The 18,281-nt window shown below is 31.9% G+C and overlaps 3 protein-coding genes across 6 annotated transcripts; 1 reads left to right on the forward strand and 2 right to left on the reverse strand.

The window, feature by feature from the left end:
- Positions 1–139: 139 nt before the first annotated feature.
- On the reverse strand, positions 140–6,356 carry LOC122404468 (delta-1-pyrroline-5-carboxylate dehydrogenase, mitochondrial). Its single transcript, XM_043408422.1, has 7 exons — positions 6,142–6,356; positions 3,369–3,582; positions 2,846–3,280; positions 2,303–2,713; positions 2,031–2,209; positions 1,772–1,960; positions 140–1,704 (listed from the first exon to the last, which is right to left on the reverse strand). The coding sequence occupies exons 1-7, from the start codon at positions 6,183–6,185 to the stop codon at positions 1,470–1,472; spliced, it is 1,707 nt and encodes a 568-aa protein (XP_043264357.1). The 5' UTR covers positions 6,186–6,356; the 3' UTR covers positions 140–1,469.
- A 916-nt stretch (positions 6,357–7,272) lies between these two features.
- Positions 7,273–11,024, reverse strand: LOC122404648 (pre-mRNA-processing factor 40 homolog A). Its single transcript, XM_043408810.1, has 8 exons — positions 10,876–11,024; positions 10,303–10,531; positions 9,838–10,228; positions 9,309–9,746; positions 8,737–9,205; positions 7,778–8,413; positions 7,570–7,716; positions 7,273–7,470 (listed from the first exon to the last, which is right to left on the reverse strand). Exons 1-8 carry the CDS (start codon positions 10,876–10,878, stop codon positions 7,273–7,275), a joined length of 2,511 nt encoding a protein of 836 aa, XP_043264745.1. The 5' UTR covers positions 10,879–11,024.
- Positions 11,025–11,234: 210 nt separating this feature from the next.
- Positions 11,235–18,197, forward strand: LOC122404647 (golgin subfamily A member 4-like). Of its 4 annotated transcripts, XM_043408808.1 has the most exons (10): positions 11,235–11,326; positions 11,769–11,846; positions 12,036–12,123; positions 12,353–12,522; positions 12,600–12,941; positions 12,996–16,818; positions 16,907–17,223; positions 17,376–17,405; positions 17,569–17,871; positions 17,938–18,197. In XM_043408808.1, the coding sequence occupies exons 2-10, from the start codon at positions 11,796–11,798 to the stop codon at positions 17,959–17,961; spliced, it is 5,148 nt and encodes a 1,715-aa protein (XP_043264743.1). In that variant the 5' UTR covers positions 11,235–11,326; positions 11,769–11,795; the 3' UTR covers positions 17,962–18,197. The 4 variants fall into 4 exon arrangements, with proteins under 4 accessions (XP_043264743.1, XP_043264744.1, XP_043264742.1 ...); XM_043408809.1 differs by having other exon boundaries at positions 11,270–11,846; positions 17,018–17,223; XM_043408805.1 differs by having other exon boundaries at positions 11,273–11,846.
- Positions 18,198–18,281: the final 84 nt, after the last annotated feature.

Below are 18,281 nucleotides of genomic sequence, written 5' to 3' on the forward strand. Positions count from 1 at the left end.
GTTGTGATATAAATAAAATGCTTCCAATATTTTTAATAAAATACCGTTTAGTGTTGAATCTAACCGACTGATAAATTTTAGTTCAGAAACTTACATCGCAGATATCTATTGTATAATGTTTTATTGTTATGGTACACTTAAAATAAATTACATTATAACATCAGCCACAACATCTAACATATTATTGTATATTTAATTAGTAATCACCGTTCGACTTGCAAGACTCTGTCTCAATCACACTGTCAACAATAACATGCCCGAACGATCGACGATCGGGTGTGCCAACATAATGTAAGGGTAACTTCTGCATTTTACTGTGTTCGTCCCGCTTCTACATATTGTCTTATAAATTACACAGTAAAATGAATTGGGTTGCGCGTTTACAACGTAACATCGATCATATATAAACGATCCGGTAAGAATATAAAAAGGGTTAGGTCAGAAAAACACAGTTAGATGGTTTTTCTAACTAGTACGCATTCATCACAATCTCCAAATACACCCCAGATGTTATGTTTATCATTCATCTTTTATAATTTATTAACGATATTCGTGTTTGACTAATATCGTAATAAAAGTTCGTGCATCGTTTCAATGCAAGGACTAAATGAAATGCCTCTGTCTGCGACCATGTACACATATATTCCTGAGATATTAAAATATTATTGTACTGAAAATTGATCTTAATAAGTATTGACTCTACATGCTGCAAATTGCGTAACATCGTTTCCATCTATTGGCAGAAAATATTAAAGTAGTCTCGGTGTAAAGCTAAACACACTTTGAGCGCGGGTGACCGCAGCACAGTGTGATGCGATACAGCGCAGGATTTTGTAAACAACATAAAGCAGTTGGTCATCGCACATTAACTACTTTTACAAGATCTAAATTTACATCCAAGTACTAACTTGAGCGTAAAATTTTAGAGCATAAACGTAGCCGTTCATATGCGACTTACTGCGTTCCGTAACAATGTACGATGAGAAACTGTCTAGAAAATTCCGCGTCCTCTGTAACCCTGCACTAAATGTGCACCTAACCTGAGAGCTTCCAAAATGATTTACAGGTAATGCCTGTTTTACAACTGCTCGTATCCTTCATATTGGCGCCAAACTAATCGATCGAACATTAACACAAGAAAATAGTTAACCATTGGAATACGTGATACCAATCGCTGAATATTCTTTTTGTGAATCGTCTATCTTTATCGCGAGTGACCATGTGTATAAGCATTTTGCTTTATAGTATAAATTCCTACAAAGCGCGAGATTCTTGCAACGTGAATGCAAATAACGCCACATATACGTGAATTCAATCGAGTCCACGTGAAAGGAAATGCATAAAGATACTTCCTCATTTTTATCGACCATCTATAGCCATCAGCGTTTCTCAATTCGTAATAGAAGATACTGTTTGCACAGTATATACAGGTTCACTTGATTATTGCATGCTGTTGATGATACTTACGCCTAAGACCTCATATACTCGTATCCGTGTTCACATAAAGGGACGAATGTTTCTTTGACCGATTGCGGTGACGCCCATCGGAGGACATAATGAGGACCACCAGCTTTGTCGTTTGTACCAGACATTCGACTACCACCAAATGGCTGCTGACCAACAACGGACCCAGTCGATTTATCATTCACGTAGAAATTACCAGCCGTGTATTTTAATTCCTCGAGCGCCTTCCTTGCCCAAGCTCTGAAAAAATGAAGATACAATGAAAGAGACTCTATTGAAATATTGTACTGCGAATCAAAACGCTTACTCGTCTTGTGCAAATATTGATCCAGTTAAAGCATAAGGCGTTGAAGATTCTACTAATTTCATTGTTTCATCGAGCTGTGAATCTTTATAGACGTAAATTGTCAACAAAGGTCCAAATATTTCTTCCGTCATTATTTTGTCTTTCGGATCTTTTGTTACTACTATTGTTGGCTCGATGAAATATCCGTTTCTAAAAGAGAGAATATAGTAAAAAATAGCAAACAAGAAATATTTAACGAATTATGCAAAGCGGAACGTACGAATCGTCATATTTTCCACCGCCAATTATTTCTAAATTTGATGATTTTTTGGCGTGCTCGATATATCCAGAAATTCTTTTAAATGCAGTAGCGTCTATGACAGCTCCAGTGAACGTAGTAAAATCTCTAACATCGCCAACCTTAAGCGTGTCACGAATCGCTAAAAGACCTTCTTTTATCTAAAAATAATAATGAAAAGAAGTTTCATTTAGAAATTACTTTCACAAATTCTATCTTATGAACTGCAATCATAACGCATCTGTAAAATATACCTTAGGCCATAAAGACTCTGGGATATACATTCTACTGCAAGCTGAACACTTTTGGCCATTATATTCAAAACAACTCCTTATGGTTCCATTAACAACCGACTCCACATGAGCACTAGCATGTACAAAATGGTAATTTTTGCCACCACATTCGCCTATTAATTTAGGATAGTTTTTATATTTTCCCAAATTTTGACCAACTTGTATCCATAGACGATTAAATGTCGGCACCGATCCAGTAAAATTAATTGCGGACAAATAAGGTGAAGCAGTTATAGTGTCACCGAACACAGGACCTTCGCACGGAATAAAATTGACTACACCTGGTGGTACACCAGCTTCTCTGCATATTTTAAATATCCACCAGTTAGAAAGTAAAGCTGTATCCGATGGTTTCCAAAGAACTCCATTACCCTAAAAATAGGGTAAAATAGGGTAATAGCTATTTTATTTACAATGTGTACGCTAGGCTTGAATTTACAATACCGAAGTTATTTATTTAATTAAATCTTTACGATCAAAATGGCATGGGAAAAAAATACAAACCATTAAGGCAGGTGTATAGCTTAAATTACCACCAATGGCAGTAAAATTGAATGGCGATACTGCAGCAACAAAACCATCCATTCCGCGATATCTCATTGAGTTTAAAGTTTCTTTAGGGTTAGGCGAAATCGGTTGATATTTTAAGGCCTCTTTAAGGAAATATCCATGCATTTTGAAGAAATCAATTAATTCGGCAGCGCTATCAATTTCCGCTTGGATAACTGTTTTGCTTTGTCCAAGCATGGTGGCAGCATTCAATTGTTGCCTGTATTTATTTGCCATAAGGTCAGCTGCCCTTAACCAAATATCTAAACGCGTTTCGATTGGACATTTCTCCCATTCGCGCTGTGCCTTGACAGCAACATCTATTGCTTTTTTGACTAGATCAGGTGTTGCCCAGTAATACTTTGCAATTTTTGCTTTGTGATTATGCGGCTGAAAAATATGTCATAATTAATGTTAACGTGCGCTCTGTCGTTCAAATCATTATTTATTTATCCATTATTATTGTGTAATGACTTACCATGACTTGATATCTACATAAATCAGTTTTAATTTCCTCACCACCGATAACCAATGGTACTTCTTCGCATTCATTAGACATTTTATCTAATGTCTTCTCCAATTCTGCTCTCTCGGGACTACCCTTCAAATAACTAAGAATAGGTTCATTTTGTAGAGGAAAGTCAGCAGGATTTGGTACCGGCACTATCGTTCCCAGACATCTCGTACTGACTCTGTTAATAGAAATATTAATTATGAACATTCTACGTAAGGCAGATATCATAACATCAATATTTAACTGTTCGCATATTTTGCGTTTAAATATTTCCAACTACATTTATGTTTATGTTTACTAATATATAACAGATAGTGAGATTAAACAGAGGCACAAATATTAGCTCTCAAGATCTGTCTTCATATCATCTCTAAATATTTATCTTTGTACTCTGTAGTAAGAGTTAAATCTATAATGTTATCTCCACCTTGAGGTTTCAGGAATTAAGACATTTTCTTCCCACAATAAAATTTCTTTGACACAAAAACGAAATGTTAGTACGTATAATTAAAATAAGTGATAAGAGCAAAAGCAAGAAGTCATAAATTACTATAATAGATGATAACAATAATAAATCTATATAAGTGTAATAGCTAATATAAAATAATTAATATGATAAAAGTACTGCAAAACAAAAATGAGCATAAAACTTTATGTATGTATTTTCATACAACTTTTAATATGCACAAATAATATTTCGATATATTTGATATCTAATCTACAAACTAACATACATTCATATTTAATCAAATATATGTTCACTATGTAATAAAATTAGTACATAGTTATGCTTAAGAAATATTAGATAAGATTTGTTTTCAAATCTTTAGGAAAAAAATTCCGTGCCCTTGTTACTTAAGTGAAAAGAGATATTTATTTTCAGGAGAGAAATACGTTATTTTAAACTTGCTCGCATATGTCAAACCAATACCATGGTCATAGCATTATGTAATGGTATCGCGGCGACCCATGTTATTACAGTTATCGCTACGTTACTAATTACACCAAATAAGATTCGATAACAACAATGATGTAATTATTTCAATCAATCAAATGTGTAGCCTCGTTATCCACGAAGCCGCGAAGTTTACAAAGTCGATGTAAACGGATATATACGGTTCAAATATAGAACTGTTTTGCAAGGGACTCAACGTCTATAATTTATTGTATAAATATCAATCTATTTAATTAATTTTTGAAAAATCCTGGATCGTTTCATTTTTGCCCATTGATCGACACAGAACGTCGCAAAGTATATTCCGCGTTTAACGAAGAGCATAAATTTAAGAACTATGATACATCGTGTATCGATTGGTAAATATTGGGGTCAACACAAAATTCTGTTGTGTAATTTACATATTTACATATAGACGGTAAAATACGTGTACCTTAGCAGATGGTACGTACATAATACATATACTATCCGTATGGAACTACAGAAATATCACGTTTCAAGGACACGCGTGTATATGCACAAAAAAATGTTACTTTGAAATAGGGTTATAAATGTATACAGAAAACTGTCGTATGTTTAAAAATAATTTTCATGAAAATTATTTAACAGGAAAGTCCCATTTATTTTGACTAAATAGATCAAATTTCGATGGAATATCTTTATGATATCATTTTATGCACATTATACAATTATAATGTAATGATATAAATATATACGTTGTTTCCATTGTTTCACTTTCTTTCGTACATGAACATGTTTCTATAGTGATGTATCGAATCACCGAAATCAAAATTATAGCAACATTGTAAAAGGATTTGAAAAAAGAATAAAGAGAATTACGTATAAGTTCCAAAAGTTGGTTCTGTTTGCGACGAGAAGTACAGAAAATAATCGCTGTAATGCTCAGAAATGTACTTCGCAATGCGGTTAACCAATTTTAGATTCGTCGAAATATTGATAGAACGCATGCGGATAACATTAATTAAAATCTGTAAAATTTTCGTAAATCTTCGTAATTATATTTTCTTCTCCATCCAGTACTTGTATTTCACACAAAAATATACATATAATTATGTCAGAAAGGGACTTGTGCTATTTCATCGAAGTGGAGAGAAACGTTTTGGGGTATATTGTATATACACGAGTCACATAATACATTGCCGATAAGATAAACAATCAAACAGTTACAGAATGCGTAAGGTTCGCACGTTTTTTTTGCATCTTGTATACCTCGATATACGTTTTTACATAATCCTGGCAAGTAACACCAAAAACATATACTTTTTTTTTATTACTTGAGAAAACATATAGCAAAGACATTTGTTTAAGAAAGATGAGTGCTATGAAATACATTAGGATAGAATGTATAAAGCTGATTAAAGGTACTCCGAATAGTATATAACATAATAAACGAAATGTCGCGTTGCTAAAGAAGTTGGTCAATGAACTGTCAAAACGACACGTTTCATATCCGTTTTACAGTGGAAAATTCCGACGGAACCGCAAGGTAGCCTATCCCTTTCCTAGACAAGGAAGAACGATACAAGGCACAGGAAATTAGACAAAGAAGACGAACGGAGGACCAATAACACACCAATAAGCTGACGTCTACATACATGCGCGACCCTTCATTTACCTACGGATGTTGTTATACAGTGCTTGTGTCAATGCGCGAAAATAATCAATATACGTTACTAGGATTTGATACACGCGGTAAAACAGATTATTTAACAACTGTAATTTTGTTCTATTCGCGTACGAGGTTCGGATTTTAATACTCACTTTTGACTGTTGGCTATTAACACTTGACGGCAAAGACTCAACATTGTTTTTCCTTTTCGTTCGCTTCTCCGTGTTAACTTTTACATGAACACCTTTTACCTTCGTCGCGCGTGCTTTACAGGTCTATCAGTGTGTTTTACTCACAATAATCACTGTAAAGACCGATCAAGATACCGAATTAATGAAACTACGGCGACCGCGGCTACCATCGAGCAAATAGTGAGCCAAACCTCCCCCCACACGTCCCCACCCTTCGTCAATTCGACTATGAATCAGGGCCGTAACTTAAGTTACACGAAGTAGAGCATTCGACGATTGAAGCCAAGAAAATTGGAAAATTGAATTTAGACAATAAACGCTAGAATGGATAGAAGCGAAAAGGTATTCTAAATGTAATACGAAACGAACGAATTTATTAAAATAAAAAACAAATTAATTAAAAATATTTTCTCTTAAATATTGAATTAGACACGATTTGGTATATGAAAGGCATATTTTATCCAGCCTTACAACTGATTTTCAAATAAGAATTTCATACAATCATAGAATATATTAAAATCGTTAAAGGTATATCAGATGTTTGAGACTTTGTTTATTCTATTGTATAACATTTTTAAAAATCATTCAAAATATATATAAAATAAATTTATATACAGCTATAAAATCATATGTTTAAAGTAATACTTCATGTTTTGTATCGTTAAAATAAATATGTTTATTTTATAAAAAATGAAACATTTAAAAATACCAAAATGGTAGATAAACAAAGTTATTGTACATACATAATAAAAATTACATACATTACGTACTATATCACCTTAACAAACTTTGTGCAAAAAAATAGATTTTAAGGAGATTTTGAAATGAGGCATGTCACTAAATTTATTTTTAGAAAGGTGTAGATTCCAGGTATATTATGTAAGAGTATCTGTTTTTAGACATTAATAATTTATTATGTTTTAGAACCACATAACAGCTTTTGACGTTTTTTTCCATTAGCACAAAATTTTTTAAGGAACTTTTTAAACATATTAAAAAACTCAAGGAATAATTCAATTTGTACAAAGTCAGTTTAATTTAATTTCGTACTAATCTAAAGTTACATAAAGTATTATCAATAAACAAATATCATCAATTATCTTCTTGTTGCATCTGTAACTCGCGTAATAATTGCGCTCTTTGTTTTTCTAACTCATCCTCTGATAGTTCATGGTGCTCAGCGTTTTCAGTTACAGAACCTTCACTGTGAGCCGAAGGTCTTCTATGCTTTTCCTCTTTTCGTTTTTGTTCCGGTGATTCTTCGGAAGATGGAAGCCTTGAATGTGATCGCTGTATAAAAATATTAACGTGCACGCGTTAATAAATTCTAGCTATAAAAGCTTGAAGCAATTTAAAGTGAAAAGGTACACTGGTTATACTTGCACTTACAGAGTGACTGCGCCCCCTCTTCTTCTTATTCTTTTTTCTTTTTGATTTTCTAGTATCAGACTCGGAACTGTCCGATTTACTAGGAATACTTGGCGACCGTGACTTATGACGTTTTTTCTTTATACCTTTATCGCTACCTTCAGATTCCTAGCAAAATAAAATTAAATGTTAAAAATACCTTCACCACAAAACTGTACGATATACTTACACTGTGCGATCGAGATCGTGATTTTCGTTTCACTTTCTTTGTTTTTTTCTTTTTACTTCTAATATGATGGTGACTACAACTTTCTTCGAGTTCGTGCTGATATTCTTTAAAAATCCGAACTCTTTCACTTTCTAACGTGATCGCCTTAAAGTCAGGTTCTTCCTCAATTTTGCTTCGTACATCTTCCCATGTCATTTGATAATCAACATTAAGGGTTTTCAACAAATTTTTGAAACCTGTTTCTAATTTTTTAAATTTCCTAGTTTCCTCCTTCACCCGTTCTTTTTCACGTGCTTCAGCTTTTTCAAGTAGTAAATTGTATGTCAACTTTACATTCCCTGCATCTAATGTTGCCGACTTTCTGTCCTCGCATACAACAGTTGCAAATTCTTCGAAAGTTGTGTTAACTTGCACTTCAAAGTTTTTGTCTTTTAGAATCTCTCTTATAATTTTTTTTTCATCGTGGAATCTAGATTTCAAATCTTCGACGTAAAACTTAAAAAGATCCAGAGGCGTTGATCCAGATTGCCCAAGCATAGCTGAAAATCTTAAGTCGGCAGATAACATTGGATAAAGTTCTACCCAAAGTGACATTGACGTTAATTTTCCTTGTTCGTGAAGTTCATCGAGCAAACTCTAAAAAATAATTATTCACATTATAGAAAACCTACTCCTAAAAATTGAAAATATGGCGCCGCTTCGCTGCGGGTAGGAACCCGGAGAATTTTCATAGTTGGCAGAAAGGGAAAGGGAGAGGGCCTGTTAGTAGACTCATCAGTAAGATTTTCTAGCAGGCCCTGTCTTAGACGATTGGATATTAGGAAGTTGGTCGAGGATTGCATATATAGCAAAGGAGAGGTCAGTCGAGTGCTTGTGAGAGCGCGACCCCTCTGGCGGCGAGCATGGGAGGTTATGCCACAGGAATTTTGCCAAAGACATCAAATATTTATAAAACTTACTATAAAGGCATCCCTATTTTTTCTTTCCTGTCGTTTTCTACGTTTTTTCTCATGTTCCTTCTCCTCCTCTTCATCTTTCTCTAATTGCCGTATGTGATTTTCAAACACAAGTAAGGCATCTTCTTTGTCCATTTCCAATAAATCTGCATCCTCTGCAAAAGCTGCATGTTGTAGAAGCAATGCTTGCGCTTCCTGCCAAGTAGTTCTATATGTAACATCAGTCATAGTATCTAAAACTTGAGCTAATCTCTTGGTATTTCTTTTCTTCAGTTGCTTTGCTTCTTCTTTCTCGCGTTTAGCCAAATTAAAAATAACATCTTCATAAATGTCACGGCGATCTGAATCACCTACTGCTCTCCATACTTCCAAATTACCGAACATTTCTTCGCATTTGTAATATTTTGTTGTACTCGTCATCCTATCATTTTCTAATAAAAACTGTTCCAAATCTTCTTTAGCCTTTTTTAATCTGTTCAAGACAATGCATTAATTTTTTATTTTGATATATTCACTACGGCTCATTATACAGGGATGGCCGAACATCCTGTATAGAATTATACAATGTTACTTACCTCAATCGTTCTTGTTCACGTTCCTCTTTAAGTTTTTGCGTTTTGTATGCATTAAATGCTTGTTTACGTTCATTCAATTTCTTCATTTGCGGATATCTTGGATCGCTTTGAATTAATTTTACTGCTTGTTCCCATGTAGCATTCGATGGTACATCTCGTTCTCTTAATAATTCTTTAAATGCTTCGATTGCCTCCTTTTTGTCTTTAAATTGCATTTTTGGTTCAGGCGTACTGGTGCGGCTATCGTTTGCTGATCCCTTGGCAGAATTACTATCCTCGTCAGGCTTTGCGGGTGGAGTAGGAATGTTTATTGCTGCGAGTGTTGCAGCCATAGCTTGTTCAATCGCAGACTTTCCACCTGGTTCCGGTGTACTAGTTTGAGATGCATTTGTAATTGCAATGTTCGGTGATAAATGTTGAATGGCTACAGGAACTATACTGAAAGACCAGGACATTGGTAATTACAGTTCAATCTCATGATTTGTCCTTTATATATCGTCGAAGCTTATAACCTGTAACTTTTACTAACGTGTTTGTAGCGCTTGCAACAACTGCTGCTGCAGCTGCTGCAGCTTCTTCAGCTGCAATTCTTGCTTTCAGTTCTTCCAATTCTGTAGGAATTGTCCACCTTGATTCCTTGGTTGTTACATTATGATAATATACTTTTCCATTTTCCGATTTATATTCTTTCCAAGGGCATTGCGATAGAAGCAATTCGCTAGGCGTTTTTAGCTCATCCGGTTTTTCCCATAAAGATTGCTTTGTAACACTGTTATAATAATATGTTCTACCATCCGGAGCTTTGTGCTCTGTCCACTCGGTTTTCTTTTCTGCCGTTGTAATAGATTGAATGCCAGATATTTCGCTTGCTATAGGCGCTGGAGGAGGAATACCTGATGCTGTTATTTGAGGAGGCGCGGCTAAAATATAACAAATATCTAAATAAAGCATACTTTTAGAAAGTAATGAATATTCTTTAAATACAAGTATTGACCTATAACTCCAGCATCTGGTGGAGGAGCAGCATTAATTGGAAAACTAAAACCAGGAGGAGGTATAGAAAATTGTGGTGGCATTATACCCGGCGGACCAGGGGGTAGACTAGGAGGAGGTATGAAAGGTGCAGTTGGCATAATAGGTGGCACAAAACTAGAAGCAATATTTGGAGTCGCTGGTGGAAACCCAGGTACTGCAGCAGATGGTGGTATACCATCGTTTGAAGCCTATAACATATTATAACATAAAAATCAAATTTGAAGCATTTAAAATTGTATTATACATAATTCGAAGACTCATAGAAATCGAAAACAATTAAAATATAATCAATTTGTTCATAATTATTAATTTTACCTTACTTATTGTTAGGTATAAAAGAAAGAAGAATTATGAAAGAAAAGCAAAATATAAAAATAGAAGCAATAATCAATTATACTACACCAATCATACCGTTCAATTTCAAAATTATTTCGATAAATTATTAAAAGTTTTAAAGAACACATTATCTGCACAACTGAAGAGTGAGGTTACTACTCGTTACACATTTATGCTACGTTTAGTAATACTATACCATTTTTTTAAGAATAGAAGTTATGCTTTCTTTCGAGTCAAATCATTGAAAATAAAAATAATCTTCTAAATTTCAGTGCTTAATTCTTTGGAATTCAAAGAATATAAACAGCGGCACACTGTTTCACATGTAAACTGTAAACTACCTATATCAGATTGTATTTGATTATACACAAATGCATAAAGGCGTTTGGTATTATGTATATACGGTGATTGTGAAATTCCCATGTATTGTTTCTCCCGTATTGAAAATAGCACCATAAAATTACCGTGAAATAAAATAATTCTATATTTTTACTAATTGTATCTACGTCAAAATACGTTCCAAGAATTGAAATTTTATTGTCACCCTATGTAAGGTATTACGCCTTGTATGCACTTATCTACAGAGGTTCATTTTAGTTTTCAATTTCTTCGCATTTATAATCCGTTCATAATCAACCGTCTAAAATGTAAGTGAAATGAATGAACGAACAAGAAAATTGTATGTGATAAAAGAATGAAATGTACACCGAGTAGTGGATTCAATATATTTTAAGTATAAATTTCTGACACTCCAATAAAATCATATGTGACAACGATCTACTGATATCGACATCAATGGCAATAACTGGCAATAATCGTGCCTACATATGTATATGATTTCCACGCCAAATTTTTAATATCGCACTGTAAACGTCTTCTTCGCGAAGAATTAAAGTAATGGGTATGGTAGCCGATAATTTCTGACAATGCTTTCTTGTACATTGTAGAATAATCCTTCAGATTATGTTTAAACTTGAATTATTGTTAACTTCGATCCCAACCTAATTTCACATAAACACATTTATGGAAATTCATAAAGTTTGATTGAAACGACACGGGTGTTCGTAATATTTTGCAAAAATGTTTAAGAAATTTAAAGACAAGCTTGCGGAAGAAATGAAACAATCGCCTGCCAGATTACAGGCGAGCATGCAGCAATTGGCCCAGGTTTGACATTTCAGATTACTATATGGTTTTTATTTTGTCATTCTCGATCATTTATAATAACATGAAGCCTTTCAAAGTGTAAAACATAGAAAACATTATGTATCATTGTACATGTTGTTTCGTTATATTGGTATAATTAATGATATTTACATATACTATATAAATGTATTAATGAATAATTTAATCTAGGCCGTCACATCTCCAGCTTTATCAAATAGTTCGATACAAGAACTATCTACATCCAATGACAATTTTAGTCTGACGGAGGAAGGAGATGGTAAGTTTCTGTTCTTGCATCTGTTTCCTTGCGATAAAGATAGTTATAGATAAGAATAACTACAACCGGTTTACGTTATGCGCATATAATTAAAGTTGTGCCCTATAAAAACTAATCAATTGGATTAAAATATTGTTTTAATATTTTAAAAATTATAATCGTATAAAAGTATAAATTGCAATATATAATATTATTTAGAATTATCAAATATTAAAAATTTTACTTGCAGAAACACCAAAAAACAGTCCTGCTAAACATGGTTTTCAAAATGTGGATTTGATGTCTCCTACACCAAATTCTACAGGTATTTCTAGGAGGTCATCAAATAGCAGTATTACCAGTGATACTTCGTCGCTTTTTCCAATTTACGAGAGTTCTGCTAATTTATATCATTTGCAGGTAAGGTACTTGAAAAATATTAAACGTATAAAATAATTGAAAATACAATTAAACATAGATTTCTGTTTTATTCGCAGTCTGATATGGATCAATCTGCTAGCGAAATAGATGAAAATATAAATCCACAATTAGATAAAGTTTCAAAAGACCATATATACTCTGCATACAGAAAAATACAAGCAAAATATCATAAATATCGTGGAAGGTACACTGATTTAGCAACACATTATCAAGAGTTAGAGAGAGAAAACAGCAAATTAAAATCAGTTTTAGTAGAAAGTCAGGATAAAGCATTGAGACGAATAACAGATTTGAAAGAACAATGTCAGTTAGAACAGCAGGCAAAAGCTCATTTAGAGGAGGCATTAAGAAATGACATAGAGGAAAAAGGTCACATAATAAACACATTAAATACAAAGGTAATTCTAAAAAGAATTATTTTATAATAGATTTTAATGCTACTTTTGTTTCAGATAAAACTTTTGCAAACAAGTGGACCAAATTCAGATGATGCAACATCAGATGCGAATGATTATAAAGAAAATTTAAAAGATAATCTCATTGACTTTAATGCCGAATCATCTAATAATTCTAATGAAAGTGCATTGTTAACAGAAAATGCACAACTGAAGGATAAACTGAAGAAATTAGAAAATGTTGTTCTCAAATATAAGGAGTCCTTAAAACGAAACAAAGAAAAGTTTACCGAAGTACTAACAGAAAAAAATACATTAGAATCAAATTATGCAGCGCTACAAAATTCCTATACGGAAAAAGAAACAGAATTAAATAACGCGTCTGTAGAAATCAAAAACATAACAGACCAAATGAACATTTTAAAACAACGCGAAGAGGAATCTGCTATATCATTAGCTGAAAATAAACTTTCTATACACAGAGAATTGGAAGACAAAGAAGAACAAATCAAACAACTTCGGTTAGACTTGAAACACATGTCAGAATGTAAGGCCGACTTAAGTGAAACTATTGACAAATATAAAACTGAAGTGGAGAAACTGAAATTACTACATTCTACTCAAAATTTAGATTCGGAGAAACAAGAAGTCATACAAGATATCTCTCGGGGGAAGTCGGAAGCTTTAAAACTTATGCAGCAGGAAATGCAACAGAAATTAATTAATTTGGAAGAGAACATGGGATTGAAATATCACGAAGAGGTTGATCGTAATAAAGAGCTTCTAAAACGATTGGAGAAACTTGAAAAAGAAAATATACCGGAGAAAACTTCAAAAGTAGATAACGATGAAATATTTCAAGATTTGAAGTCTAAATTAGATGGGAAGGAAAGTGAATTAGAAGAAATGAGACATAAGTTAGAGGAATTACAAAAGCTTTCTGAAGAGTATCAAAATGAAAGGGGCAAATTATTTATAGAACTTTCAAACTCCAAACTTAGCTCTACAGAATTAAAGAACGAACAAGATGCACAGAAAATTATTCTAGAAGAAATAAAGAAAGAAGCGCAGACAACAATTGAGAAACTGCAGGCTACTGTGCAAAGTCTTGATAAGGAATTAGAAAATATGAGGAGTGCTTTGGTAGATAGAGATAAAGTATGTGAAAATTATAACATTAAAGTTCATGAGTATGCAGCAATGTTAGAAAAAGCTAAAGAGAAATTATATACGCAGGATTTAGAAATAAAAACTCTTAAAGAAAAGACGCAAGACCATACAGAAATAAAGAAATTAAACGACGAATTAGAAAATAAAAACACTGAATTACTTGGAGTGTACAGTGAACTTGAATCTTGTAAAAGTAGTATCACTGATCTTAGAACCAGACTTCAAACAGATAGCTTTAATAATTACTCACTTCAAGAAGATAAAAATATTTTAATTAAAAATATTCTAAGTTACAAAGATTCTGTACGAGGGTTAAAAGATGACACTATGTATATTAAAAATAATGCAATGAAACTCTTCGCACAGTTTAATACTGAAATTTCTGTTTTGAAGAATGTACTTACTACATCGCTGGAACAGAATGGTAATATTCAAAATGACGAGGTACAAAATTTACAAACTACGTTAAAAGATTTGGAAGAATTTAAACAGAAATACAATGAGCTAAAAACAGAACTAGATGATGTTACATGTCTTAAATCAAACCTAGAAGTAGATTTAGAGACATATAAGGAACAGTTAATACAGATGTCGATAAAACTTGAGCAACAAAATGAACTTGATTTAAAAAATTGTAAACTTATAGCTGAAATTGATAATCTTAATTTTAAATTACAAGATTTATGTAACTTATCAGTAAAAGTAAAATCGTTACAAACAGAATCAGAATCTTTAAAAGAGGAACTCCGCACCGTTAATGCTACGAATCAGTCACTTACCAGTGAAGTATCCAACTTAAAAGTACAACTTGAAACTGCAAATAAAAGTACAAAAGAACTAGAAGAATTTAAGCAAAAGTATATGGAAACTACAGAAACTAATTATAATAAATTGGAAGAACAAACAAACTATTTACAATCGGAAATACAGTCTCTAAAAGGAAATATCTGTGAAAAAGAAATGGAAATAAATACTCTTAGCGAAGCATTGAAGACTAAAGAAAATTGTATAGAAAGTTTAAATGTTGATAATAAAAATCACGTAAAGTTAATTGAAGAACATGAAATACAAATTACCGAACTTACAACCTCAAATAAAACGTTACAAAAAACAATACAAACAAAATTATCTCAATTGAAAAAGTTAAAAACTGTTAAAGACCAACAAGATATAACAATAGAGAAATTAAATGATGAAGTTAATGAAATAAAGACTAGAAATATTGAATTATTGGAACAGTTAAAAATATTGGAAAAAGAAATAGATGTATTGAAATCCGAAAACTGCCAAATAATGACTCTAAAAGATAGTAATTCAACTATAGCGTCAGAGTTGGAACAATTAAAATTAATCCAAAGTGAGATCAACTTGGAAAATAAAAATTTAAAAGATAAAGAGAATGAGTTTTTGAAACATAACCAAAAGTTGTATGAGACTAATGAAACATTGAAACAAGAAGTTTCAAATTATGAGGAACATAATCAGAAATTATTAAATGACAGTATACAATTGAATAAGGAGATCGAATTGCACAGAAATCGTTCGAGTGAACAAAATCAAGATATAGAAAATTTGAAGAGTCAAATAATGATATTAAATACAGAGTTGCAGTCTAAAACTGAAGAACTAACATTAGAAACTGAACAACTGATATTATACAAGAAGGAAGCAGAAGCAATTAAAGAACATCTTACGATAAAAAATAAGGAATTATTTAATGAAATATCTGAATTAAAATTAGCTTTAGAGAATAATAAAAACATAGAAGAGAAAAATGCAGAACTTTTAATAAATTTAGGATTATTGGAACAGAAACTGACAACACTAAAATTATTTGAAGAAGAGAATAACAAATTAAAACTAGAACTTAATATTTTAAACGAAGAAAAAATTAAATTAGAAAAATTATATCTACAAAATAGCGAATTGGTTAGTGAAAATTTTTCTTTCAAGAATAAAATTGCGGAATTAGAAAATGTGGATTCTGTGAATGCAGAACTTCAATCTCATGTAAATAACTTAAAATCTGAAATTTCCAGTTTACAGCAAATAGAGTCTAAGAATATTGAATTAAAAGCTGAACTTGATACATTGAGAGCAACGAACTTTAAATTACTGGTTAAAATAAAAAAAATATCTATAGGTAAAGTTAGAAACATAGAGTTAGTAGCAGAATTAGATGAATTAAAATTTGTAGTAGATGAGAAAGTAGCAGAGTTAAAATTATTGGACTCCAGAAATACAGAATTGTTAAGAGAAATTGAAAGACTAAAATCTTCAACGATAGAAGAAGATACAGAAGTAGAAATATCAAAAAGTAATATTGAATATTTAAAAGAAAATATTACTAAGCTAGAAGTACAAGCAGAGATTCTTAAAGAATCGAATACTGCATTACAAAAAGAAATACAAAATATTCATGCTAATAAGGATCTAGATGAATCCCTTAGCGAAGAAAGTAATAGATTACAAGAAGAAAATACAAAATTGAAGGCACAATTGGACGAGGCATTATTAACATTCCAGGCAAAAGAATCACAAATGCAAATTATCAATAATGAATTAAAAAATCAAACAGATAAATTACGAGAAGAATTAAAAACAAATGAAGAAGAACAAAGTATGAGATTGAAACAATTGGTTAAAGAATTTCAGGCTCAGTTACAGGATAAAGAAGAAGAATTACATGCTGCACTGGAAAAACGGTTTGGTAAATCATAATTTAGTTTAAATTAAAATTATTTCAATTTTGTTTATTTATTATAACATACTACAACTAATATTATACTTTTAATTAGACCACCAGCAAAATTACGTATCAAATCTTATGCAACAATACAAAGAACAATTAAAAGATTTGCAAATAGAATTAGCAGCAAAATCTGAACAAATTGAAAATCTAATTTTAGAAAATAAGAATCTAATGGCCCAAAAAGCAAAGGACATGAATCAATTAATGGAGAAAATTACATTAATGAAAAAGGAACACACAGATGAACTTAGAGAAAGTGAAAAAAAATGGAAGTCAATTATACAACAAAAAACTGACAATCTAGAAGCAAAACACGATGAAGAAATTAATGAATTAACAAAAGAATGGCGTAACGAAAGGAGGGTTAGTTAAAGAAAACTTAAGATGTGTCAATTTTTCTAATTTTATTTAAAATCATCTTTGCTACTATTTTGATGCCTTTTATTTGTGTAATATTTATATTTTACATTCATTTGCTACTTTTATAATTTGATTTGCATTTATATTTCTTTCAGCCTGATATACAAACTGATTTAGTTACCAAGGTAAAAGACTTGCCCTTCGTTATGTTTTATTAAATCCAATCTTATTTCAGTTACATTTTTCTATATTATTTGTTACTGCATGCACAATACATGTTTGTAATTAAATTAAGATAATGTATGTAAATAAGAAATTAGAATTAATCGGAGATAAAATTTTACTTAGGAATTAGAGAGTACTTCGCGAGTTGCAATGGCGGCAGTGCAATCGAATACTGGTTCTTTTCATACCCTTCAACAAACACTGACAGCTCAGAGGCGCGAATTATCAGAACTTAGAAAATTAGTAAAATTAAGAAACGATACATTAGAAGATTCAACAGAAATCGAATACCTTAGAAATATTTTATTTGAGTATATGATGGGAAGAGAAACAATGGTGCTTGCAAGAGTAATTGCTGCAGTTGTTAAATTTGATCAAGAACAGACAACAAAAATACTTAAGAAAGAAGAGGATAAGATGACATTGGTAAAGAAATTTAGCAAGAATATATTAATTTTAGAATATCTTTCAACTGATCGCTTAATTTTTCAGCTTGGTTCTCTGGGTCTCACATAGTGCAAAGTAGTGTATATAATTTAACGCTGTGTAAGTACTTTTGTATATTAGGTTGTAAGTATCTTGTATTTATTCATAAAGCATATAGTTTGAAAGACTTAATATGGTTTAAAAAATTATAAAGTACATAATATGTAGGAAATACGTATGTATAATGTAAAAAGTTTTGCACAGTTTACTGATAGGTATATGATACGGTATGATTAATTTCATGTTTTAGTATATCTCTCATCGTATAAGGATAAGTATGAACTGTTTATTTATAAATATGGTAATTGACTCTTATAATCACTTATAAATTTATTAATGGAATAAATATT

This window comes from Colletes gigas, unplaced genomic scaffold (genome assembly GCF_013123115.1).
Source record: "Colletes gigas isolate AHSC1104 unplaced genomic scaffold, ASM1312311v1 Colletes_gigas_Sc00003, whole genome shotgun sequence".
Lineage (NCBI taxonomy): Eukaryota > Metazoa > Arthropoda > Insecta > Hymenoptera > Colletidae > Colletes > Colletes gigas.